Source organism: Sylvia atricapilla, chromosome 5 (genome assembly GCF_009819655.1).
Source record: "Sylvia atricapilla isolate bSylAtr1 chromosome 5, bSylAtr1.pri, whole genome shotgun sequence".
Taxonomy (NCBI): Eukaryota; Metazoa; Chordata; class Aves; order Passeriformes; family Sylviidae; genus Sylvia; species Sylvia atricapilla.
Window position 1 is genome coordinate 65,507,993 of NC_089144.1, and position 25,988 is coordinate 65,533,980.

The following is a 25,988-nucleotide window of genomic DNA, read 5'->3' on the forward strand; positions in this document are numbered from 1 at the left end:
ATGGTTGATGCTGACCTATTGGTCCACTGCCCTGGCTTTCGAGAAATGCTTCTTCCATGCTGGGTGAGCTGTTGGGATGTTGTGAGGAGGGAAGAGTGTTCATAAGCCCTCCCCATGGCTGCGTGTTGGGAAAAGGTGGGATTCATCAGGCTGTGTGGAACAAGTGGCCAGTGTGATGTTCTCTCCTATTTGTGCGCTGTAGATGGAGCTGCTGAAGGGACTGCCACTGCACCGTACTTTCCTGGCTGTCATCCTGAACCTGTTGGCTCTCACCCTCTCCACCACAGCCTTGCTGGGCAGCTACTGGTGCACTGGCACCCAGAAAGTTCCCAAGCCTTTGTGTGGGAAGAGCAAAGCCTCCCAGTGTGTGGGTGTCCCCATGCCATCTGATGCAGATGCAAGCAATGTTTCGTCTGAGGACACAGTGCACTACAGCTGGGAGACTGGAGATGACCGCTTTGCCTTCAGATACTTCCACACAGGGATGTGGCTTTCCTGTGAAGAGAGCATGGAAGGGCCAGGTAGTGTGTTGCTGAGGGTAGCCACAACTTATTGCCTTGTATTTACTCCACAGAAGTTTGAAACTGAAAGGTGGGAGGTTGAGAACCGTTGGAAAGTTTTTCTTCCTTTTCCTAGATGGTATCAGCCCTGTGCACTGGTGCAGTCAATGTATTTCTGTCCTTCACTGGAAGGTTCACAGAGCAGGGAAATGGAGAATGGTTGTCTCTGGTGTGCCCTCTGATCTGGAAATAGGGGCTGTGAAGTGCAAGTGATGGTGCTGATGCCAGTGACTTTATGATGGCACTGTTCATCCTGATGGGAACTTCCATAACCCTCCTTTCCCTTTCCCCATACCTCCATTCCTATACACAGCTTACTTCATGCTCTTTTTGGGTAAATTTGTACATCTTCTCTCAGAAATTTAAGTACAGTGATTTTATGCAAATGTTAATTTTTAGCTATCACTGTGAGGACTACAATAGTTGGTGTTCTTAAATCACCAAACTGGGTTATTTTGTGTTATTAAACAGACACTGGGCTTTTATTAAAAAACCAAAAACAAAGCAAAACCCAAAACCAAAAAAAAAAAAAAACCCAAACAAACAAGACCAGAGAAAGGGAATTACTACCTTACAGATACAGAGAAAACCTGGAGGATCTGAACCCAAAGGAACTAAAGCTAGGAGACAAATTGGCCCGAAGATTAGAGCTGCAATATTGTAATTCTTTTAGTTTTCATGATATTGTGACAGATTTCCTTTGTGATTTTTGACTATGTGGGACTGGCGCTGTAAATCCTGAAGTGCCAGGGACTGGTTGTGCAACCTGTACTAGAACCCTTTGGTGCTTCCTTTCATCCTTGACTTGTTTCTGCCCAGACCTGCTCAAGTCCTTCTGCTGGAACCTGTGCCACACCAGCACAGGTGGGTGCTCTGCAGTGCTCAGATGCCCTTTGCTGCCTGCCACATGCATCAAGGATCAGAACTAATCCAGAAGGTGGTCAACACAGAGATTTGTATCTAAAAATAGTGATGAAAGTCACTTTCATCACAGCCATTCCACTGAGCCCACCACCCTCTCTTCAGCTCTGCCCAAGTACAAACATCTCACCTTCTTTACCCCAGCCATCCTTCTCATATAGTATTTTCATCTCTGTTGCTGTCAGAGTTTGAAAATAAATAACTGGTGAAGAAAAGCAGACAGAAGGAGGGGTTGGAACAGAAGGGAATGCTTGAAAGTCTCATGTCCTAACAAGTGGGCTGCTTTTTGTTTTAAGCATTTCCTGACGGGCTGTGGAAGGAGATGTGTTTATTTAGGACTGGGTTGGGTTGTGTTTCCATGATGCTTGTGGGAATGAAACTAGATCCCTCAACTGATTTCTCTAAGCAACTCTTCTGTCTACTGGGCAGTCCTGGAATAACCCCAGTGCCTGAAGGAACACAGAAAGTATGTAACATCTGGATTGCAGCAGAACACGGGATAGAGCACAGGGTAGAAGCACAGTCAGTCTCAGCCTCCTGCTTCCTGTAAATCGAGCACAACCCACCCACTAATGTGAATCTTTGAAGCAACTGCATAGACAATAAAAACAACAAAAAAGGGACTACTCTGAACAAAAGGAGTTTGAGTCGAGCTGGAGAAAGGATTTCATTATTCAGGCTAATCTCAGGATCAGTTTAGATGAGCCATTACTGAATATCCTCATTAAAGTTCTAGGTGAAGTAGCAAATTGCAAGTTAATGAGAACCGCAGATGGCACTAAACTGGGTAGCATCCTGAGAGCTGTGGATGACAGAAGTAACACAGGAGATTTGGAAAGATTAGAACTGGGGATAGAAATTAAGAAAATGAGATTCTTACATGAAGCGGAAATATCTGGGGGAAAATACTGTGCCAAGTGGAGGAGAGGACTCTTAAGCACAGTAATGCAGTAATGCAGTGATGCAGTGATGCAGTAATGCAGTATGTAGGGACAGAGACTTACAGATAATAATGATGGACCCTCAGCTGAGACAGTAGTTTGCGCCTGGCCAACATAAAAAGCCAAAGCAAATAATAACACAATTTGTTGAAATAGCATGCCTAAAATGTGAGGACTGAGGACCATATTTCTGTATGAGTCTCTGCCACAGAAGGGGGACTTTCATCTTTGTCACGATGTATTTCACTTGGGAAGGGTTTGGGGGGGCGGTTTTTTGCTTTCTTCTTTGAGAAGCAGTGCTAGAAATGCTCTTCTGAGATTAGGGTGTGTGGGAATTCAGCAGAAGCGGTGGATCTGCAGTCTGTTACAAGATACACCCTTAACAGACCTGATCATCAGTAATGTTCTAATGAATAGGAACAGATTTTTATATTCAGCAGAGGCTAGTAAGATTTATGAATTGCTGAAGCTTTTTTGCTGAAAAGGCCATTTCTAGTTTTGCAGGCAAATGTTGCCTTTTCATCCTTTGCCTCAATGAAGGGTTGGAAAGACAGTCAGAAAAAGACCAGAAGTGGGAAAGTCTGATGGGTAGATTCAGGGATGACTGGATGTATGCACTGAAAAGAGAGTGAGATGAAGAGATTTTCTTTTCCCCTATGTTCCCTGCATTGTTTCATAAACTAAAAGCTTTGGTTTTGTGTTTCAGAAGAGAAATGCCGGAGCTTTATTGAGCTTTCGCCACCAGCAGAGAGAGGTAAGAGCACTGTATTTCGCTGTATTTCACTGTAGCTGTACAGTGCACCTCCTTGGGACAGGGGACCTGCAACATTTTGCCCGTGTGGGGACAGCAGGGTGAGTCCCCAAAGAGCCGGGCATGAAATGCTGTGGTTGCTAAAAGAGCATAGATTTTCTCCCAGATGTTTGCATAAAACTGCCATTTGTGAAGTCAGTGCTAGAAACATCAGATTCCCTCCAGTATGAAGTGGCATTTGTCTCATGTAGTAAGTCGCCTGGTCTGGGGTTATGATCTTGCAGAAACAAAGGGGAGGAGGATGGATGTAGCCTCAGGGCAGTCCCTTCCACACAGGCTACACGTTAACTCATTGCTTCAGTTTGAGGGTCTAATACGAAGAATCTAGAAGCTGAATCTCCTCTGTGGCAAGTGAACAGAACATCTGAAAGCTATGCTTTCAAGGTGAAGTCCCTGCCTCATTAAATACAAAACTGCATTTTTTAGGAGAGATCACCCCTCCTGTCATTGTCACATGTTTCAAATCACCCTGTGGATAGCTTCAGTATACTTTGATGTAAGTGTAAATATGCTATGGAGATTCTGTTTAATGAAAGCTTTTCAATTGGTGTGGGCTTGCAAACTTCCCTGGTGGCAAGGCATTTCAGAAGATGTTCATATGTGAAAGGGAAAGGCCTGGAGTGAAGAGCCTGTGTCAGCATTCAAACCCTCAGAGCAAGGGTGTAATAAATGCTGGGGATTTGCAAGTGCCATTTTCACCCCTTCCTGCACAAAGTACCATCTTAACATGACTGGTGCAGGTGCTATTGTATAGCTGGGTTAGCACTGGACAAGGTGGAGTGACTGCTGATTGTGGGATGGTCTGGCTGAGCTGGGTGCGGGCAGAGCAGCTCCACAATACACAGGCAACGTTACAAGACCAAATTACACATCATCAGTGGGAAGCAAGGAAAAGGATGCAGAGGTCTCTCTGTATGTGTGGTGCCTGCAACCTCCAGAATACTTTTGATAGGCTGACCTTTAATGAAATATTCTCCTTGATGGTGCTGCAGCCAGCAGCTAGCTCTTTTAAACAGGGAATGCAGCTCATCTATTTCTGCTAAAGAGCTGAGTGACTCTATGGCACTAATGATGTTGAGTATTCAAGTCAGTGCCACATTAATGAGGGTTTTCTTCACACTCCTTTTCCCCAGCTGAATGTCTCCTCTACAGCCATTAATAGTTGCTAACAGTAGTGCTCACAGTGCTGCTTCATTTGTCAGATTAATGTTTCTTGCTCAGTGAATCCTGTGCTTTTCCACAGCCCAGCATTACAGAGTGCCTTTCTTCATTCTCCTTCAATTCTTACTGCACAGCTGTAGAACTCAGCTCAGTTGTGAGCTCTGGTATCACTTAAATCCCACTCGAAATCCCAGCATGAAAGTACCTGCACTCTGTTCAAGAAGCAGGGTGAGTGGTCAATGTTACTGCCCTGGCTGGATCAACCTCAAGGAATGTACTTTCATTTTAATTGGGGTTTCAGTGAGAAATACAGGCTTGCATGAGGCCTCCTGAATTCTGGAGGCCATGTCCCAGACAGTCATGGTTGCACCATACAGCTCTTAACAAGTTGAGCCCCAGGTTAAAAGATGTTTGCTTTCATTGTTGTGATAAGAGCTCAGATGTGTTTGTGGCCAATCTATATGCTAATAATCTATTTCCCCTGTCTTTTCCTCTTTGCTTTCCTCCTTGCTGTTTATGAATAATGCTGGTGTGTTTACAGAGGGCATTTTTGTTCCTCTCAGCTCTGCCATGCTAGAGGAGCCAAGCCATCCTCTGTGACAGGCACTCTGTCCCCTACAGCATCCATTGATCCCTTGCTCACAGCCTGGGAAGATTGCTTTTGGGTGTTGTTTGTTTTCCTTCGTTCCCTTCTGTCCAAAGGACATCCTTTCAGGACTGGGTTGAGAGAGGGGAGCACTCTTCCTTGAATATGTTTTCATCCTGTATTCCTGGCAGGAATCCTTTGGCTGTCACTGGGATCAGAGATACTGTACATCAGCTTGCTGCTCATCAGCTTCATCCTCCTGATGGTGGAAATTCTGCATACTGGCAATCCTGTCTGTGGGATGAAGCTGAATGCCTTTGCTGCTGTCTCCTCAGTGCTGTCAGGTAAGTATATTACTGTAGTCTTGGAATCTCGGCACTGGAGAGCCTGCTTTTCCACTCAAGGCTGAAGTATGCTGCTCTGGCTCCTGTTATAACTTCTTTGCTTTGTCCTTTGTGTCCAGGTCTCCTTGGGATGGTGGCACACATGATGTACACTCAAGTCTTCCAGGCAACAGTTAATCTGGGACCGGAGGACTGGAGACCACACACGTGGGACTATGGCTGGGCATTCTAGTATGTGAGCTCTGAAGTCATCTTCACTCCCTTAGCCTTTAGACCTTCAGCCATGCCTCCTCCTTTCCTGACCTTCTGTGTGTTCCAAAGACATGTGTACCATGGTTCTCCTACTACTAATCTCCTGTCTTTGCCTCACCCTGTTTTAATAAATGGTGGCTGAGCTACTTAAATGAATAGCTACCAAAGGACTGGGAAAACAATGAGGTCACACCTAAACAATTGCCTTCAGCCCTGCTGACTAATTAGGCTTGCCCCTCTGCTGGTTTGCTCCATTTGATCTCAAACTCTTCCCTGTGTGCAGAGGCCAGTGTCCCACTTGTAATGACGCTCTTGAACACACCTTGTTTTTCTGCAGTTTTAATAAATTGCATGCTGGTTTGGCATCTCCACTAACCAATGTCAGGCAAAAGGGCCTATTCCTGCAACACCAAGCCTTGACACGTGCCTGAAGATGTGGGCACAGTTCAGCTCCCAACCAGCAGTCACACCATCTTCTCCAGTGCCGGCCCAGCCACATAAGGGCAGTTGCACTGGAGGCCAAGGTCATCTTAAGATGGTATTACATGCAGGAAGGAGGGAAAGCAGGCAGTAGATCACAGTGTCACCTGTGAGCCAGGAAGAGGAGCTGTGAAAAGCAACTGGCTCAGTGTGCCTTTCTCTGAAGGATAAAGCAGCCAAGCACAGCTGACATGACACACATGACTGGAAAAACACTTGGAGGTGCCTTGCAGGTGCCCGTGGAGAGTGCAGGTCGAGTTTACAATGCTGTATTGATGATGACCATATTGATTCTTAAACACTTCAGTGCTGTGTGCCACTCGTGGACATCAAATGCCAGGATGGCAATTTGGTTATGCTCACATAGACAAGCCTCATGCGCAGTAAGACACTGAGCAGCCCTGCAATGTGAGCTGTGCTCTCCTGCTCTGACCAGCTACAGATGTTCCTGCTGCTCTTCTCCCTGTATCACTCCTTTCCCTGTCATAGGGATGACCAATATTTATCCCACTGATCTAAGAAGAATCTTGAGGTGGGATAAGCCCTCAGAACTGTAACGCTATGAGCCTTAGTCATTTTAGTTCATGTCTGTGCCCAGTAGGTTCTTCCTGGCAAATCAGGGAGAATTGGAGTGTGTCACGGTGTTCTGTACCCTCTATGGCTTTTCACAGCATTTGCCTCTGTGTCTCTGGCAGCATGGCCTGGGCCTCCTTCACCTGCTGCATGGCCTCTGCTGTCACCACTCTCAATACCTACACCAAGACAATACTGGAGTTCAAAAGGAACCACATCAAGGGATATGATGGGACCTTCAAGGATCACCCTCAGCACCACCAGTGCTTCATACAGCAAATAAGCAGTTACTATGAGCCCAAAGGCAAGGTCTTCCATTCAGTCTCTGAGGGAGTCGACTTCTACACTGATCTGCAGCAGAAAATACTCCAGCGGGAACCAGAGCTGGACCTAGATGAAGTCCTGGGCCAGACCATCGGGGAGGATCGCTGTTAGGGAAAAGTGTACACGGACAGAGCAGTGTGGTTTGGGAGGCACAAGAGCTCTGAACCAAGAACTGCCACCACTGTTAGCAGGTTTTGGGGAGCTCTTCCTGTCTCTACAGAGAGTGAGGAGGGGGGCACTGGGTCATGGCAACTAGAGTAGAAGTTTGGGGGCCCTCCCTGGTCATATAAAGTGTGATGGGTACCTTCATCTAGCAAGGGTGAAACTGGAGGGACATGCTGGTGGCAGCAGTCTCCAGCACTTTCAGATTTGAGTCAGACGTCCTAATCGCAGTATTGCACTTTGGAACAGATAGTCAGCACCATCCAGATGGCAAATTGCACTGCTGGGTGGTGTCACATTGACCATCCCTCAACATCTCCAGTGGTGAAGGCTATCGGTGTTCACATTGATCAGCTGTCACCCTCTCTGAACACCCCATTTATTCTTAATTTCCAGGCCCAAACTCTTCTCCATGCCCCCAGATCTAAAGTGCTGGTGCAGTAGGAATAGGGGTTAGCTTTCTGACATGTCTCCTCCTCTTTCCTATCTGTAATGACTCCCACATGTTCCCTTCCTGCTTTTTGCCTAAAAATCTCCTATTCTGAAGTACTTTGCTGTCTGTGTCATTTTACTCGTTTTTTTGCAAGCTTTATGAATTTGGCAGGACTTCCACTTTTTACATTACTTCTATTCACCTGCTCCTTTTTGTCCACTGTAAAAATATTGCAAACGACCCCTGAAGCAAAACCCCAGGCAAACTCATCATCTCTCAAAGGTGAAACAATGGTTCACATGACACATGATGCTGTCCACAGTATTTATTTTGCTTCACTGTAGTTCAAATACATTTTTCCAACAATATACAGACAGACTCTTTATTCACAGTGGGGGCTGGGGGGAGTGTGGGCAGGGTGAATTCACATTGAGGAGGAGATAACATCACTGCTCTTGAATATCAGTTCTCTCAGGAGGAATCTCAGAAGAGTAACTACTTAGGTAAGAGCCGATTCACCTTTCCCAGCAAGGTGGGGGCTGGACAGGAGGAAGAGGTACTCCTGTTTCATCCCTCATACTTTACTGGTCCTCACACTTTCAGTCCTATTATGCAGCTCTATTAACTGACTACATATTGTGAACACTAAACCCTGTCTGGAGGAAAATGCCAGGCCTAGAGCCATTGCTACAGTTGTGCTAATATATACAAAGCTATTTACAACAAAATACCATCAAACATATACAAACTGTTCACAGGCTCTGACATTAGGAGAACAGGGCACAAGGACCAGCCTTGGGGCTTGCAGCTAAACCTGAAGGGCTATCCTGGAAGCTTTATATAGAGATGTAGAATGATGGAGAGGATGATCCAGCAAACAGAGGTGTCAAGGGCTCAGGAGAGCATATCCATGTCTAATGTGCCCATCTGGAAAGAGTGTCAGTCTGCTGTCACCTCAGAACTCATGGGGAAATGTGGCAAGGCTGGAAGGGTGCATGCTAGACAGAAGAGTCCTTTGCAATCCTCATCTCAGCCTGGCTCTGTTTAATGTCAAAGACCAGACTTAGAATGGCATACTGGGACAACAGTTCCTATATTGTTGCCCTAAACTGTGGGGAACAACTGGGCACCAAAGTGGTTCCCTTTTATGTGGTCTTTTCTACTACAAGAAAATTCATACAGATGCTCTTCAAATGCAACAGAGAATGATGGCACACTCTGGGACACAGCTTAAAACACCTAACACACTGTGAGCAAATGTGTCCCGGGGGTAGCTTGTTCCTGCTGGAGCTGCACACAGGGCTGGGCTACCGAAGGAATGGCAATATTGAGCTCAGAATGGGGTTAAAATTCACAGGAAAAGCTTTCCAGTTCTGTGTCTCTCTGAACCTCTAAACCCTGGAGCAGCAGTGTAAGAATCAGCTTTGCTGTGACAAGATTGAGTGACCTATACTGTGACAGTCGGGTTCATACAGTGACATGATGTTGATGTTACAATGACAATTTGGGTTCATACAAACCTTAAGGATGGAGAGAAATAAGCTGTGAACCTTTCACTTCTACATCACTCTCATATGCCTGAACTTGGTGTCCTTAACTTGGAACTGGGAAAGAAAGACACAAGTGGAAGGGGCTGGCAAATGCTGTGGAGACCATCGTTCTCTAGATCAGGTAATTCAGCCAGAAAACTAGTTTGTTTGTGAGTCTGGCAACAGCATGGAGAGCTGAGAGCACAGGAGAAGTTGTAGGTAAGACTTAACTGCAGGAGTCAGAGGCTTCTCTCCAAAAATAAAAAGATTAAAGGTGTCTTTTAGCCACACCACTTGCCTTGACTCATCATGGCTCACTCTAGGCATAGAGCTTGTTAGGCTGTTTGGGAACACTGTTTGGACATAAAAAGGTGTGTCCTAAATCTCGTTCATAAATTAAACATACAAAAAATATACATATATTGTATAAATAAACACATGTATATATATATAAAGCCTGATTTTTTATATCTACGTATATAAACTCTAAGTTCACATTTCTGTGTTACCTGGAAGGAAGCATGCAAGAACAGCATATGGAGGGGGAATTGCTGAACAAGGTTTCTCTGGTACAGAACAGGTCTGCCTAGGACAAACCTGCCTCCAGCAGCATTCCCCAGATAGCTGAAGAAAGGGGAAGTGCTTTTAGCCCCCATTCCATCTACACAGCTGGTTCCTGAAGATACACAGAGCAGCTTCCTATATTCCCCATACAGGCCACAGGTCCAACCAACATCTGAGGAACCACCAGGCTAGAGCTGAAGAAGGAAAGGCAAACAAACATTAAAGCCAAAATCTATTATCATCCAGTCCAGTAAAGTGGTAATTTACAAGTCAGCAAGAGAATCTGGGCACCACTATATGGAGGACCCTTGTTTGCCCACGTCAAAACAAGTGATCTCAGTCCCACCTCTCTGATCCCTCTGCAAGTCTCTCAGTCTCTTATGATCATCCCTGTTTCTTTCTGAGATCCTGTGCTGTGTTCAACTGCCTAAGTACATCTTTGCTTCACAATCTGTCCACCTTACGCCCAAAGGGGCAGCCAGTCATCTTGCAAACAGTCACTTTGCACCCCACCAGTCTCTTTCCATCCCAAAGAACACTTTAACTGTGCCTGTAGTGAAGAGATCAGATGTTTTATTAATGGGGTTCATTAGAGATTCCCGCACAATCTCACCTTTTGAGGAAAGTCAGCAAATTTCATCCGGGCAAGAAATCGCCTCACTTCTCCACGGCTGATTTTTGGAGTGCTGCTGTCCTTTAACCACACCATTCGACCTTGACTCATCATGGCCCACTTCAGGCCCAGCTTGCTGACTGACAGAAATCCTGGCTGTTTTTCAGAGGTTGCAGTTGTTGTCACGGTGATGTGAAATGCATCCTTTTGGAGATCATTAATTCCAACTGGTCCATCGGAAAAGGGCAAGAAAATAGTGGTGAGGAACAAATGATTACGTTTCTTCCAAAAAAAAAAAAAAAAAATCATACAGCCCTTACTCAGTCAAAACATCCACTAGACTGATGGTATATTCAGTCTGACTTTACAATTCCATGTACCTTAACTGATAAGGAAAAATTAATTTTAACATTTTTCCACAGAAAGAAACTGAAATACAGATCAGAAATCGAAGGGTTTGGTTCCAGGTTATGCTTTTGGGCTTGACATAGGGTATGAACACATGTCAAGAATACAGTTCACTCTCAACTTTCTTTGCACACCTGTTAGTGCTACTCTTTACCTCTACAAAATGGGAAATTCGTAAAGCACCAGCAATTCAGGTTATTCCAGTCAGTGCAGGATGATCTGTACAGACCTCAGAAATCCTAGTTTCTAAAAAGCCCCTGTAAAAATAGTATTCTATTGTTCTTGACTGAACTGTGTTTTTGATACCAGTCCAATTAGATGTTATTACGATACAGCAGTTTTTCTGTGCTTTTTGGCCTACTTCTTCAGTTCTGCATGAACTGATCTTTTACCCCACACTCCCATGCACAAGAGGCTGCTTATTTGCTGAATTGATTTAGAATGAGCAGGGAAATTGAACAGGGACTGTACAATCTTGTATAATGTCAAACCAGATCTACTTTTCCCTGAAAATACACTTATATATTTTGGATTCCTCCTTACTAAAAGAAAGAGGAAGAAGCAGAACAGCTCCCATCCCAAATAGCAGGAGATGGCCAAAAAAAGCAGAACTGTATCTGAGGTGACAGAGAAAAGTTTTATAGTGATTTTTTTATGCACTGCATTAAATTAAAAATAGCTTCATGAAAGCAACATAACTTCTCTGATGTAAAAAATGCATTGAATCAAACTTAAACCTTTCATTTGTTAAACGTGTAAGAAACTTTGTGGGTCTTTTATTTGCCAAGTCAGGGGTGGACAGGGTGCTCCTTCAGAAGGAAGATGAATCTTATTTCCCATTGTTGTCCCATATGTGGTGGAGCTTAGGTGCCACCTTTAAAGACACTACTACAGCCCATTGTTTCTCACAGCTACTTCTCTCTCAGTATTTCTAGGTAGTTTCTCCTCCACTTGTACTCACCTGCTGAAGCAATGACTTTGTCTGTTGCGTTGGTGAGGTCCAAAAGGACTGTAGGAAAAACAGGATGGAGGAGATAGAGGTGGTGCAGCCCTGGGCGCTCAGGTCTGGGATGAGGTTGCTGTTGGAATGCAAGAGACAAAAACATAACAACTGGCTAGCAAAGGGGAGTCAAGCTTTGTCAAAAAAATAAAGTTTTCTGACACTGTGCTGTTTTTACATGGATCAGAGAATGAAAAACTATGGTTTTACAAAGACTAAATCCTGAAACCTTTTTTCCCCTAAAGTAGAATTTGCTCCACAACTTCTGTTTGGTAAGGTTGAAATCTAGCTCTGTCATATGCAGCTTGACAAGCAAGGCTACAGTCTGGAAGTTTGAGTCTCCATGTCAAACTGTGTGCCTGCATGGACAGAAGGAGCACTCTGGGCTAGGAACAAATCTGCAGTTACAGCTCCTCAGTGCTGCATGAAAAAATGAAATTCACAAATTTTGGGGTTTGTGGCTGCAAAATTTCTGTCAACAAAGCTTTGCAATGAAGAATTTGCACACAAAAACTCCTGTGTTCAGACTCAGAGAAGTCAGAATGTCAAAGGAAGAGATATCCCTGACAGCCCTCTTATATGTTAGGTTCAAGTTGAATGACAATAGTAATAAAAGACAGAGACTGCATGCGCTTCACAGAGAAACCTCAAAGTGAAAAAAAGATGCATGCTCACCAAACTTTGTAACACAGGCTGTGTTTCATCAGCCCAGAAGAGAAAAACTGATTTCTTGTCCAAAGTCATGACTGAGAGTGCATCCAGTTGTTGCCTCTGCCATGGAAGTTCCTGGTTCCAAACAGGGCGGCCAGATTTGCCATCTATCACCATTACCTCAAGGCAGGGAGAGATCAAGTATTAATGGGTGTCAAGGCATGAGTATGCAAGAACCCCTTTGCAGAGTCATGGCCTGTGCTGCTCCTTCTCATGCCTGTGGCCACAGAGTAATGAGTGCCAGTCAAAGATATGGCAAAAGCAAGGACCAGAGAATGTTTGTCTCTTTTTACCCAACCTCCCCCACTCCTGTGCTGTCACTGGCCTCCTTTCCTTCACCTGTTTTACCTTTTTGTTCCCATCTCCAGTCTGTGCTTGCAGCATGAAGTCCAGAGTTTGGTCAGCACCAAAGTAGCCTGGTACAGGCTGGCTGTAAATTTGAAAAAAAGAAACACTCAGCTCCATGGTAGAAAAAAATGTAATTTCAGATGGAGGCAGAATAGTTGCCTTCCTCCTCCATTCTGACTTTTAAAATGGCAAGATTTGTCATGCTAGATAAGCTCTTTCATCTACTCAGAACTATTCTGATTGTCAGGAATCATTTGTTGTTGGATCAGAAAAGTGATAAAATGGTAAAGCAGCCCATAGGGCTTGTCAGCCATTCTTCAGAGTTGTCTGTGTGGGGGGCATCCCTTGATGGGCTGTGTAAACATCTGTTTATCTCCCTGCACACAATTCTATCATTCTTTCCTTTGCATGAGAACCTGTATTGTTGCTCCTATTATTATATAAAATTACCCAGCCCTTCCAAAATGCATTGGCACATTTGGTCTCCTGCAGAAAGTGGATTTCCCAGGCTACCTTAGGTGTGTGAAATGGATCTTAATAAATTCAACATTAATGTCAGCCCATGATTCCTTGTATTCTTACTGCTGGCAGGTTTACAAGCCTTTTTAACCTTAAGCAGGTTATATGAAGTCCCTTCTCATCTTCTCACTTCTGGGTGACATAACACATTAGTATCTCTCATTATAGCTGTTTTTTAACCATCTTCCTTGCTTTGGGCTTTCTGAGCCTTGCCTCTGTCTTCCCTCAATTCACCAAAGCAAGATGCACAATTCTAAGTAAGTACAGTTGAGTCAACAAAATTCACAGAACTAGAGATTTTATGGCAAGGCAAGATCATCAGAGTATATCCTCTCTCCTCTAATTTATGACAGATTTCTGTATTTCACCCAATCAACCAAGTATTAGTAGGCTGGCTTTGCCTCATCTTTGATGAGATGAATTCATCACTTCTCATGACAGTCAGTTCTAATGATTAATTTCACCCAAAGAAATGTTCCTGCGTCTTCTTGAACATGAATGGCTTTTGCTTCAAGGCACTTGTTCTTGCTATGCCAGTTAGCTTGTATTTCTTACACACGCTCATGAACTCACCTCTCAGGAGTCTCTTTGATCATATAAACCCAGTTATTTAAATCTTCCATGCTAAAGCATTTTTTCCAGACCTTTTCCCAATTTTTTTTCCATTTTCCCCTTTAAAAGATGGATGACAGAATGGTTCCTGAACAGTAATACCACAGTATTGCAGTGGCTTGACTTTATACTTATGACATCAAATAATGTCATTTGCTTTAGACAGATTTGGCAACCAGGTGTTGCTTTCAAGGCAGTATCATGAGATACTCCTATAGCTTGAAAGCTCTCCAGTAACAAAAGGAAGTAGCAGGCAATTCTATCCTATGACCACAAACTCAAAACATCTCCTGAGGTGCCTCTTCTCATGTCCCTTATGGGTTACAGTCAGTGGCAGATCCCACAAACTGAGTGCACACAGATATAAGTACATAGGATGCTACCAATCAAGTGAAAAATCCCCTGGGCACTTCCTCAAATGAACCAGAAGGCTAGTAATTATTCTTACCAACAGTAATCCCCCCAGCAACCTGCTATTAATCCTCTCTCATCTGAAACATCCATTTACAACACAATTTGCAACTGCTTACTCAATTTCATGGTCTCTGAACTTCGCCCTTGTTTTATGACTACTGATTCTTCTTTATGGTTTTCCAGGGATCTTGTAAAAAGCTATCTGGAAATGCAGCTCATCTGCAGCAGCCACGCTGGTTTTCTCAGAAATTATTCCCACAGGTCTGGGCTCAGTCTGCCTGGATGGTGTGCTTGGGGCAGGTTTACCCAGGAAAAGGGGTGCTCACAGGCGGCTTTATAAGGTTTGTCTAACAAGGAATTCAGTCTGTTTGACCCTGGTAACAGCCCTGACCTGAATTTGTCCCTCAGCCTGTGATGCTTAAGTAGAACTTAAGTTCTAAAAAAATCCAAACAAACCTCTTAATTAAATGCTTGCCCACAATACATTCAGTGTAGTAAATCTTCCTTTCTTAACTCTAAAAAATAGGTAATCCAGGACCTTAGAACAGTGGCCTAGAACAAGAATTGCTTTTATTATTTTTCAATGATTATTTGAGAGCTCTTTCATGTATTTTGTACTTTGCCCCTTGGGAGGTCAGAGAATGGGAAAAAGAAGCAACCTTGAATACTGGCTGCCCAGAGATGTTGTGAAGCCTCCATCCTTGGAGATATTTAAAACCTGACAGCACACAGCCCTGAGTAATTCGCTCTAGCTCATCTAGAGTCTGCTTGAGCAGGCAGGTGGGATTAGGAAATCTCCAGAGGTGCCTTCCAACCTCAGCCATACTGGTAAAGAAGTTTTCAACCCTTCTTGATTTGTATATTCCAACTTATTACTACATCCATTTAGAAATTTCTTGTGTATAATGGATTCTACAGCACCTATGAAGTGGCTTTGCTTAATCAGTACACACTTACCCTTTAAACTCGATGCCAGACACATTCAGAAGTCTGCATATTCTGGGCCCAAAACACTTCTAGTCCATTTCCTCTCCCCACAGCATGATCAACAAGCCCTAACCCATTCCTAAAGTCGTGGCTTAGGTCACCCATCAGCCTTCAAGAATGTGGACATTACCTGAATATCAAAGACAGTTGAACACTGGGCTTTTTTCTTTAATGAAGTTCCAGTGCCTTCTTCCCATGTATGCTCTTGACAGTTCGGTAACACAGACCTGAGAACTGCTTTCTTTATTCTCAATACTAGAGCAAGCAATTGCTTCCCATCTAATTTCCCTCAATTGTGCCCAACTGCCCTTTGCAAATATTTAATACTGGGCAAGCTGAAATTGCTGGTTATTACCAACCCACAAGATATGGAAAATGACTTAATTTCCGTGTGTGAAATTAGAGAATGAGCACTATTATTTTAAGGTTTACATTTAGTATAGACAGTGCACTGACTGTCATCAGAATGCTCATTTTCAACTTTCAAGGAACATTAAGATCTCTGGGCCATACTCATTCACCTGCTCTAAATTCTTAACATCACTAATGTAACTGATCCTCTTCACTGAAGCCCTGGACAGCAGATGGGCTGAATCACACATCAGTAATCCACTAAACACCAATGCCACATCACTCCCATGACTTCAGTGTTGGGTACTTGAATCAAGCCACTTATTTGTGATCACTCACAAGCACACAGCTCGAGTTTCCACTCTTCTGTTCCTGGCTCCCTCTGCCCTCCTCACTTGGCTCAACAACACACACCTCCAGTTCTTAGATTCCTCTTCAGACTTGGAGAACTACTGTCAGTTGCTTTCTAAGGAACACATGTGCTTAGAACTGAAAGCTGGGAAACGGTACAGGAAGAAATAGGAGAGAAGAACATTGCCAGCAAGTAACCTGCTGATATTCTGCAGCTCCAGGGTCCAGTGGCGCTCCAGGTCCTGTCCCTTCAGCAGGATCAAGCTCTCTTTGGTTGTGATGAGCAGGTTGCTGCAGTTTGTGTCAGGTGTCTTCACTGTCTGTAGAAAGTCAACACCCCCACTGGGACAAATGGAAAACAGAGGAGATCAAGGCCTGTATCTGCACATCTCAGCACTAGCTGACTGTCCACATGGCAATTCCTACAAAAGATGTGAACTATATTGTTGAAGTCCATCTTTTCCCCAGTGATGTGGGTTCCTCAGTTAAGTGAGCTGAATTCAAATGTGGGGTCTTCTGAACATCATGAGTTATTATAAAAAGCATGAAGTTTGTGAGTTCACATTTGCAACCTCCCTTTATTCCTATCAAGGCCTGCCCCTAGGTTTGGTAGTAAAGAATGAGCTGAGAAATCCAGGCCCATGCAGACTGACACTCCATTATCTGGGAACACCTCTTTATTTCCCTTCAGCAGTGCATAAGGGGCTGAAGAAAGGAAAAAGTATCAGGAGAAGCTAAGGACATCCTTTTATTATACTCTGCACTTCTTTGGCTAGGACAACCAGTGGACAGAGAGCAAATGATGGGTTCCCCACATTTATCATTATCCAGTTATCAACTGGACAATGAAGAGAAGGACAGTATTGAAGTAGAAGCAACCACCTCCAGGAGCACTAGTAAGTGCCTACCCTTCCCTTTCTCTCCCAGAAGGAGAAAGATGACAAATCCATCTTCTACCTGTAAATGTCAATGAGCTCTGACAGGTTGACAGATCTGCGCTTTTCCCACTCTGGCTCCTCCTGTTGCAGCATTGCAGGAAAGTTGTCCCGGTTTCTGGCTTGGGTAAAGATATCCCTCAGGGCAACTGCTTGAACATTACCTGCCAGGGAGAGTAAAGATGAAGAGTCCTGGCTGCAAAAACCCAATGGAACAGAGAGTGATTGGGGCCACTGCAATTGTGGTAAAAGGCAGTGAAATGCCCAGAGCTGGAACTTCCCTTGGCATGATGTGCCTTTGGGAAACTCCAAAGTATTTGAGACTAGTAGGCATTGGTGCCCCTGTACTTTTCCACACTATGGCAGTGAGGGTTGTGCTTTTGCCCTCCTAGCTTTTACAGCAGAAGGCATGGCAGAAGTATCCCAGGGACACTCTGGGCTGTTTTAGGTAAAACAAATGTTTTCTCAGGAAGGTGAAGTGCTGCAGAGGCAAGGTGCATCTTACCAAAACCAAACAGGATGTAGATGGCTCCCCGGCTGGTGATGTGGACTTGGGGACCAATCACTTTCCCTTCTCCATTGGTGCTGTACTTGACAGGCCCACCCAAAGCAGTTCCATTCTTTCCTGATACCAAGATGAAAAACACATCAGGCTGCAAGGAGAGAGAGGTAGAGATTTTTATGGGTGCTTTCAAGCACCTCTGCACTCAGAATCTTCTCCCAACCCCACAGCATGAAGCTGCATTGATCATTTCCCTCTCAGCACCGTCTAAATAGTGTTTGCTTTCTCTTTGATCAGTCTGGCTTCCTGGGCATCTTACATTCATGCTTTTCTCTTGATACAAATGCGTCAAATATGAAAGGGACTTCAAAAATCTGAGCTCTTCTAACAACATAGATGTTTTGAATTGTGGGGAGGGATGAGCATAAAGGAAATCTACATCTGAATTAATACACAAGTATTTATTTCAGATAAGCTAAATGCCCCTTTCACCAGAGATCCATGTAGGAGCATCCGTGGATGGCAGGGAGCTCTGCAAACCTGAGACACTTATAGAAACACGTGGTTTTATTGCAGGGGTGGTGGGTAACAGGGCCTGCCTACAGCCACCAGCCTCGGCTGAAGGGAAGGCCCAAGAACAGAGAGAGGGAGAGAGAGAGAGAGAGAGAAAAAGCTAAGAGGTGAGAGCAGGGTGAGAGAGTAAGGTAAGGGCAGGGTCAGAGAGAGAAGCTAAGGGGAAGAGGTAAGGGCTAAGGTAAGAGGGCAAAATGAGAGGATTAAGAGAGAAAAGCTAACAGGTAAGGTAAGAGCGGGGTCAGAGAGAAAAGCTGAGGCCGAAGTCCTTGTTCCAATACATTGTATCTCCTTTTGTGCTGCATATTCTAATTTACATAGAGTAACCCACATGAGATACAAAACCTACAGACTTTGCATACAGCCCATGAGAACTGCAGTATTACCATATCATTCTGTATTCTAAACTCTAAAGACTATTTTTCTTATCTACCTTTTCCCTGAATACCTTTGGGGGCTACTCCCTCGAGCCCCTTTGTTTGCTATCACCCAACCCATCACCAGCGAATCGCTGTCTTCCTGCCTGCCATGCCTACATCTCAAAACTGGCTTTCATTTCCATTTCACTCACAGGTTTTATAGTTTTAGTCTCTCTTGCCAGGCAATCATATTTGTAGGCTTTTCCTGTCTCACCTTTCCCAACAGATCCATCCCTACATTGCTGCTAAACACTCACTTCAAACCACACATTCACTGAACAGAAACGGGTAATTCTCAAGTCTCAGTCAGGTGCAAATAATGACTCTTCTGTTCATTCCCAGCTGTCAAGAATGCAGGTCGTGTCATTATTGTTTGATCTCACTGCTCTGACCTACTGGAAGAAAAAGGGTGCTTTTCAGTAAAATCCAAGGGAATGAAAATTAGGGGCTCCTGCAGCTCCAGTTACAGTCCCTCCACATCAGTCTATTTTTCCTTTACACAAATGGTACAGGTCCTTCCAAAGCCTGTGTAGGGATATGCTGTACCTGTGTCTCTTTGAGAGCCAGAACAACAATATCCCTAATCCCATCTCCATCTACATCTGGAAGAGTTGCAGCTGGTGCAGCCAGAAATCCACTTGAAAGGTGAGTGGAGTTCAGTGTCCATATGGTCTTGCCTGTGGAAAGAACAGGATAAAAGAGACCTGTACTTGGAGAACCAGAGGGCGTCCCTAGAGGCTGCCACAAAACCTTATGAAAAGGGAGCAAGAGAGATTATTTCTTCCATTCTGTGTGAAGGGGAAAGACATCTACAAACTGAGACAAACTGCAGTGGGAAGCAAAATTCTTCTCCCAGCATCTCTTCAGATTGCCTTTGAGTCAGGCCTCAAGTCCTGCTGTGCTTCCTTCTTAGCATCTCTTTAAAAGACCTGAGCTCTAAACAATTTCTGAAATAGCAGAGAATATTTAAGGTTCATTTTACAAAGGAGAACCTAAATGAGTGCTACTCTACAGGACAGCAGTTGTTTGCTTCAGCCAGCAGTAAAGGCTAGGTAGATGTGAGGAAAGGAAACAGACGGAGAGTTCTGATATTCAGAGCGCAAAAATGTGTCTCAGTTAAATTCCCAGCAGCAAATTACCACTCCAGCATGACATGCTCACTCCACCTCAGGGTGAAAGCATGTCAACAGACATGATGTCAAATGGTTCAGCAGTCCAGCATGGACCCAGCTGGAAACACAGTACAACCAGACTAGCATACTTGCAAATAAACATGAAAAACAAAGGCAACAGTTAAATTTGATGCTTTTACTTTTTCATAATTCTTTTGCCAACACTTCTGCTTTTTCAACCTTTAAAAATGTTTTTCTGCTGCTGCTGCTCTGTAGGATAAGGTTTTTCCCCGAATGATAAAGTAAACCAAGGGCCAAACTTATACATTACTACTGCTGGTAAAGGAGGCAGCTCATGGTCCTGACCATGCAAACACCGTGCAAGTAACCTGGTCCCTAAAAGCATTTGAAAACTGTGGGAAGATACCTAGGGGTAAAATTAGAGGAAATCTGAGATGTTATATTCACATCCTAATGAACATCCTAACGAAAGTTCTAACAGTATGGAAATTACAGGGTAAAATACAGTCACTGCTCCCTGGATGGAACGTGACTGGCATGCCTGAAACCTATTCCACCATGACTCCCCACACCCACAATCTGCAACCACAGCACCTGCTAAGGGGGATGGAACAAAGGGGGGAGTGGAGTGGGAATATCAAGGCCAGACTGTAGAAATCCTTGCAGGGAGGGAAACTCGATGGTACTTTGCAGCTGATGAATGGCATAGCACCCATCAGCCATGGGAGACAGGAGAAGGTGTCTTGTTGCTGAGCCAGCAACTGTGGTGAAATCATTGTCCTTGGATGAACTGGGTTCATTAAAACCTAACTGTAATATTAACATGCACCTCCATCACAAAGCTACCCGCCTTCAAGGTACCTTTTGGTTGATTCCAAAAACCCTATACCTACCTATGACTGTTTCTGCCAATGAATTAATGTGGTAGAACAAACAGCAATCAGAGAATGAAGGTGCACAAGATCAAGTGATTAAAAATGCAATATTCATTCACATCTAATCAATTCAACTACGGGCCTAATTTCTCTGCAATGTTTCCTGGATGTTGTGCATATCCTTATATAACTTTTCCAAGAATGCTGTTCAGCTTTGCAGTGCTGTTAGATAGGTCCTGAGTTGTACCAGCAGCTCAATGCTAATGAGAACAGACTTTACATACTCTTTATGACATGGGGATACTACAGGATAAGATTAACACTTTGAAATATGCTGAGATGCAAGACAAAGATGCAAGACAAAGATGCTGCCAAGAGAGGAAACGTTTTGGATTCTCTTTTCCTGTGTAACTAGAAAGTCATTCGTGTCTTGACTCCTGTGCGTCACAAAGTAATAGCCACCGTGATGTGCCAGAACCAGATTATTCATGCTTATTATCCTTTAAAGAAAACAAAAAAGCAGTAGCATATTTCTAATATGCTGGTAGTTGACTTTACCTGTGGAGGCACTGAGAAGGCTGAGGAATTTTGATGTTCCTGTAACAAGGCAGACAGGCCCTGCAGCTGCCCCCAGCGACAGCCCATTGCACTGCACACTTCGTGTCTCCTCTGGAAGCTGGATGGACCACAAGGTGCTGCCATTCATACCAGAAAGTGCCACCACAGTTACCGAGGGTCTAGAGACACCTAGAAGAGGCAGGAAAGAGAGAATGTAATCCCTTGGTGTCAGAGGAATTACTATGACCATGTTGCCTTGGGTCCTTATGCTGGAGATCCAGCTCTAGCTCCTGGAGCTGAGTAGTTCAAGACAGACAAATCCACACTGCCTGAAAGCAAAGGTCAAATGACACCTCATGGCTGAATTTCTCTGCTGTAGAGCCTAGCGGTGATCTCCAAACAAGCTGGGCTGAAAATCAACAGTCCAGAAAATCATGGAGGTTGGACCTGAGCTCACAGCAAGAAATGTGGTCAGTTGGGTAGTTAGAACCAAGGTCCTGGGGACAATGTGCTCAATTGTGGTGACTTCCCCCTGTGAAATTTAGTGCTGTCAAATCACACTGATTCTTCCGATCCCCTCTCCCTCAACGAAACAGCTAACACCAAGGGGAAACCTTGAGTGACTCCCAAGGCAGATGTCACCTCATATGAAAGTGCTGGCTTGTTTGTAATTCTGGAGCAACAGAAAGTGATTAGTGGTCTGAAAACTTTTCCTTTTGTTTTCCAAAGGAGTTTCATTATTGTGAAAAACAGACTAAATGCAACCAACTGGTGAAACTTGGCCCAATTCACCAGTTAGCCCAAAATAATTGTAAAAGAAAGTAATCTATCCTGTTTCAATTGACTGTTGGCTCTGATTCCAAATGTGATCAACTTTTAGCCCAGCCTACCCTCAGATGTATGTGTGGTTACTGTAATTAATCTCCACCTAGTGTGGTCATATCACAATTTAAGATGAACTCCCACACATTTCAAAATAACAAAAGACCCAGTCAACCTCTGTCTTCCTAGGAACACATACAACATGTAACCTGATCACACAAAGGGCATACACGGGCCATTGACTAAATACAAGGCTGAGTCCAGTCTCAAAATCAAACTCACTCTCTTCTCAAACCAAAAGTCATTTGGCTTATTCTAAGGGGTTGCCCCAGATCAAGTTATCTTTGTAACATTGATAGGGACCAAGAACAACTAACTCCTGAATGCATTTCACAGCTATTGTGTATACAAGCTGGAGAAACAGTTAACAATGTTGTAGATTACTCCACTGGGTGACTATTCCAAGCTTATCTCTACTTGGCACCGTGTGAATGCTCCAAGCACAAGCTACTGGTGGGCTGATGTCTAGCTATGTGAGTTTTAGATTGTGATCTGCTTACACCTGTTTTAATGTCTGGTTTTTTTCTTCCAGCACAGCTACAGCCCAGGATGCAACTAAGTATGACTAGTTTCATTCACAGCATGTTGACTAGAGATGTATCCGGGATAAAAAATAAAAGCAATGCAATGGCAAAAATATAGAGTGAAAAGAACAACTTATATAAATTGAATACAGCCTTTATGTCAACCATGTCTTCCTCTCTCATGTATTTTTTAAGTTACTTTACAGTTTTCTCTATGTTCATAGCTATCTTTTTATAACACTTGCTGTGAAATACCAAGACCCTTGGAGAAAGGCATCTTCCCTATCCTCTAACAGTATTTTTATTACCTCTTTGAAGAGCCAAGGCTTTTCAAAGAGGTAATAAAAATTATCTCTCTGAAAAGAGGTAAGGCTAAAAAAGCAAGGCTCTTTTGCTCCAAAACTTTTCACCAGGTTTTGCAAGGTATGCTTGCTCCCTGAATAAGTCTCTGAGATGGAACAGATCCACCTGGTACCAGCTGATGCCAGGATGGGCAGATGCTGTGCAGCAGGCAGTTGGGAACCTCCAGGACTTTAGATTCCCAGAACAACAGGATGCCACTGGATTTGGCAGCTCCTGTGTAATGGTGCCACTACCAGGAGGCTCTGCTATGTTACCTGAAGGGTGTGAGGACTAACAAAGAAAGCAAAGCAGCCAGGAGGAGGAAGCAGGGCAATACCTGCCACAGTAGCTTCCCCATTATCAGTCTACTATTTGTGAATTAACAGTGATTTGGAGCCTGGCAAATATATGGAGTGACCTGGAGAAAAAGGCAGCAAAGTGAGGATGTTTCTAAAAACAAAGTGAAGTGTGCACAAATGCAGGACAAACACATGAGGCTGCCCAAAAGGTATAGGAGCACAGTAATTAAAATTTTCTGAAATTAATGAAAAGGAGCACTTGTAATGAAAGCATGCACAAGCACGACCAATCACAAGGTGCAGTACACCAACAATTTCAAGGAACCCTGCAAAGAGCAACGCAGATTTGCAGTGGCAGGAACTCTTCCTCTGTGTTAAGACAAACATACAAAGGTCCATACTGATATATAAGAGGAATGGAAAGGAGCAGCAGCACTTACCCATGACACTGGCATTCATCAAGGCAGTGAAGACAATGAGGATATCAGGGAGGTCATCACCATTCACATCACACAGTTCCAGTGGGGATAACACACCACCTGCAACATTACAGAGAGTCACCACATGTCAAAAAGGCCACCCAGCTCATTTTTCACACTGGGAGAGGAGGGTTGGCCCAGAAATGATACCTGTGGGTAGACAAGCCTCACAAAGTCTGCTAAGGAACCACCAAGGGCAGGCAGCTCACATCATGATAAGATTTTTCATTGCATGGAAAGGCAGAAATGTAGCACATGGGTCAAAGAAATGAAAAGGAAAAATGGAGGAGCTAACAGAAAAAGATTCATGTTTCCCACTTCAATTTCTGAAGTCATGTGAAGCCATGCATTTTATGAAAAGCTTAGATTTGGAAGCCAGGGCCAGAAAGCAAGGAGAGAGAGACATATTGTGACCTGGCAGAAATTACTTCACAAAATAATGTTAATTTATTGCAGCAGCCAGAATAGGAGATACTTTAGAAATGTTACCAGCGACCCATACAGGGTAACAAAAGATCTCAAATGTTGATTTATGAATTCAAGCAGGACTAAAAGACAATGGAATAAGGTTAGTTAAGCTAGTTAGAAAACAAAAGGACTTCTACCCCTCTCCTCTCAAACACAACCATATGCTTCAGCATGGAGGTGCTGGTAAAGTCCAGGCTGTAGAAAGGGAGGCACTGTATTTTAAAGTGGGCTAGGCCACCTCCATCTGGAACAGAGCACAACATCCAGACAAAACGGCAGGATGGACTAAGAGTCAAAATAATTTTTGATGTTGGCAGAAACAAAATTTTGTTCCACTATTATCTGCAGACGCCAGATTTCACATGCCTCAGCTTCAAGAGTGAGCAGGACACAGCCACCTGTCTATTATTTTGGAGCATCTGTAGTGGTGAGGAAGGGTCTCTGCTGTGACCTGGCTCTCCCAGACCCAGCTTGGGAGCCATCACCTCCCCCATGCCAGATGCTGTTCCTGGGACTTTCTCACCTGCTCCCTGACCTAGGTTGCGGTTCCAGGTGTTATGCAAGTCTCTAGGGGGACAGGGAATGAGAAATGCGCACACCAGCACGAGAATCATCGAGATCACCACAGTGAGCAAGAAGATGGCAGTGCGCAGGTATGGCATGAGGGAGGGAGCAGCCTTCTGCTCCAAACTCCCAGCTGTCTCTGCAGGATAACCCTCAGGTGCGCTCTCTGACGTGTGCTGCTTTGTCACCCCAACCTCCACATCAGAGTCAGGGTCCTGGATCTCTTCGGGAGGGCTCTTCCCATTCTTGACCCCCCCATTCTTCTGGATGTTGAGTACAAGGTCATCTTCACTTTCGTCACTGTCAGCCTGAGTGAGGGGATCATATTCCCCAAGGTCTGGGCTCTTCTTCCCTGAGAAAAAAGATGGAGACAATAAAACATGAGTTTTTGCAGGATCTCTGTGGAGAAAAGGCTGCAGTAGAGAGTGATACAGAAGGGATGACAGAGTAGTCTGCATTTTGCATTGATCCAGGTGAGAAGTGTGAGAGAAATGACAGGGTCTCTCTCTCCATGTTTCACAATAGTATCTGTGGGAGAAAAGATTCTGACAAGTTTGTTTTCCTCAGATAAAGAGGGGAGTGTGTGCATGTGTGTATACGTGTATGTATGTGTATGCATATGTCCATATGGAATATGATATAATTCCAATCTGATATAACTGTAATACTTTCTTAATTGATAATGAAACATGAAGTCTCCCTAAAGATGAGGGGAAAGTAATTTTGCCCCATAGGCAAATTAGTTATTAGGCATAACTAATGAGCAAAAAATAGGCAAACTGTAACCCTTCTCAGACACTAAGATGATGAGAAGGCTTTACAAAGCAGAGATTTTAGGCCTTTCATGATTATTCTTCCCTGACAAAGATAGTATGCCTTAGTTCTGGTTTTCCTGTTAAAGACACTCAAGTTACAGATGTACCGTAGTACGTAGTCAGTGCAAAACACCTACTTTGCATAATCTAGAGTGTATTTTACAGCATTTATTTGTGTATCTTATTTCTTCCTCATTTCTCACCCCACAAAAGGACCTTTGCTTTCCCTTCGTCTACCACTTATAATGTATTCAGCTTCATTTTTAGGATTTAAGAAAAACTTTCAATCCTACTAAAAACCAAATGCCCCACACTAGGTGGAACAGCCAGGACAACTCACCTACATTGAACAGAAGGAAATAAAAATATCCAACACCTTCACATATCTAAGACAGTCTTTTCCTTTTTGAATTAGGGGCTTCTACAAAAGACTCAAAAATCAGGTACACATATACACTCCAAAAAGCAGTTCCTTGTGGAGACAGAGCACCCAGCCAAGAGACACTGCATTCTTATAGGTCGGTCTGGTGTATCCCTGTGACGCACTGCATTGTTTCACACAGGTCTGCTCTAAACAGGTGCTCAAAGTGTGGGCTTTTCTAGAAGTCTTGATAACCTTGGCTCCATGCTATAAGTGCACAGAAGGCCACCAACCCCGGCGGCAC

General features: G+C 44.0%; 2 protein-coding genes across 2 annotated transcripts in view; one reads left to right on the forward strand and one right to left on the reverse strand.

Moving 5' to 3' along the window:
• On the forward strand, positions 1-7,866 carry GSG1 (germ cell associated 1). The gene is made up of 6 exons (XM_066319865.1): positions 1-63; positions 203-521; positions 3,129-3,176; positions 5,172-5,324; positions 5,444-5,555; positions 6,752-7,866. The coding sequence occupies exons 1-6, from the start codon at positions 1-3 to the stop codon at positions 7,062-7,064; spliced, it is 1,008 nt and encodes a 335-aa protein (XP_066175962.1). The 3' UTR covers positions 7,065-7,866.
• The window catches only part of FAM234B (family with sequence similarity 234 member B), a 21,695-nt gene continuing 3,565 nt past the window's right edge, over positions 7,859-25,988 (reverse strand). The window contains exons 2-13 of the mRNA XM_066319864.1: positions 24,468-24,860; positions 23,438-23,536; positions 20,951-21,139; positions 18,931-19,061; positions 17,396-17,543; positions 16,913-17,054; positions 16,154-16,297; positions 12,722-12,803; positions 12,338-12,493; positions 11,624-11,741; positions 10,255-10,481; positions 7,859-9,835 (exon numbers count right to left, since the gene is read on the reverse strand). Of these exons, the coding sequence (XP_066175961.1) occupies positions 9,830-9,835; positions 10,255-10,481; positions 11,624-11,741; positions 12,338-12,493; positions 12,722-12,803; positions 16,154-16,297; positions 16,913-17,054; positions 17,396-17,543; positions 18,931-19,061; positions 20,951-21,139; positions 23,438-23,536; positions 24,468-24,860 (1,835 nt within the window). The 3' untranslated portion in view covers positions 7,859-9,829. The remainder of the gene's footprint in view (positions 9,836-10,254; positions 10,482-11,623; positions 11,742-12,337; positions 12,494-12,721; positions 12,804-16,153; positions 16,298-16,912; positions 17,055-17,395; positions 17,544-18,930; positions 19,062-20,950; positions 21,140-23,437; positions 23,537-24,467; positions 24,861-25,988) is intronic.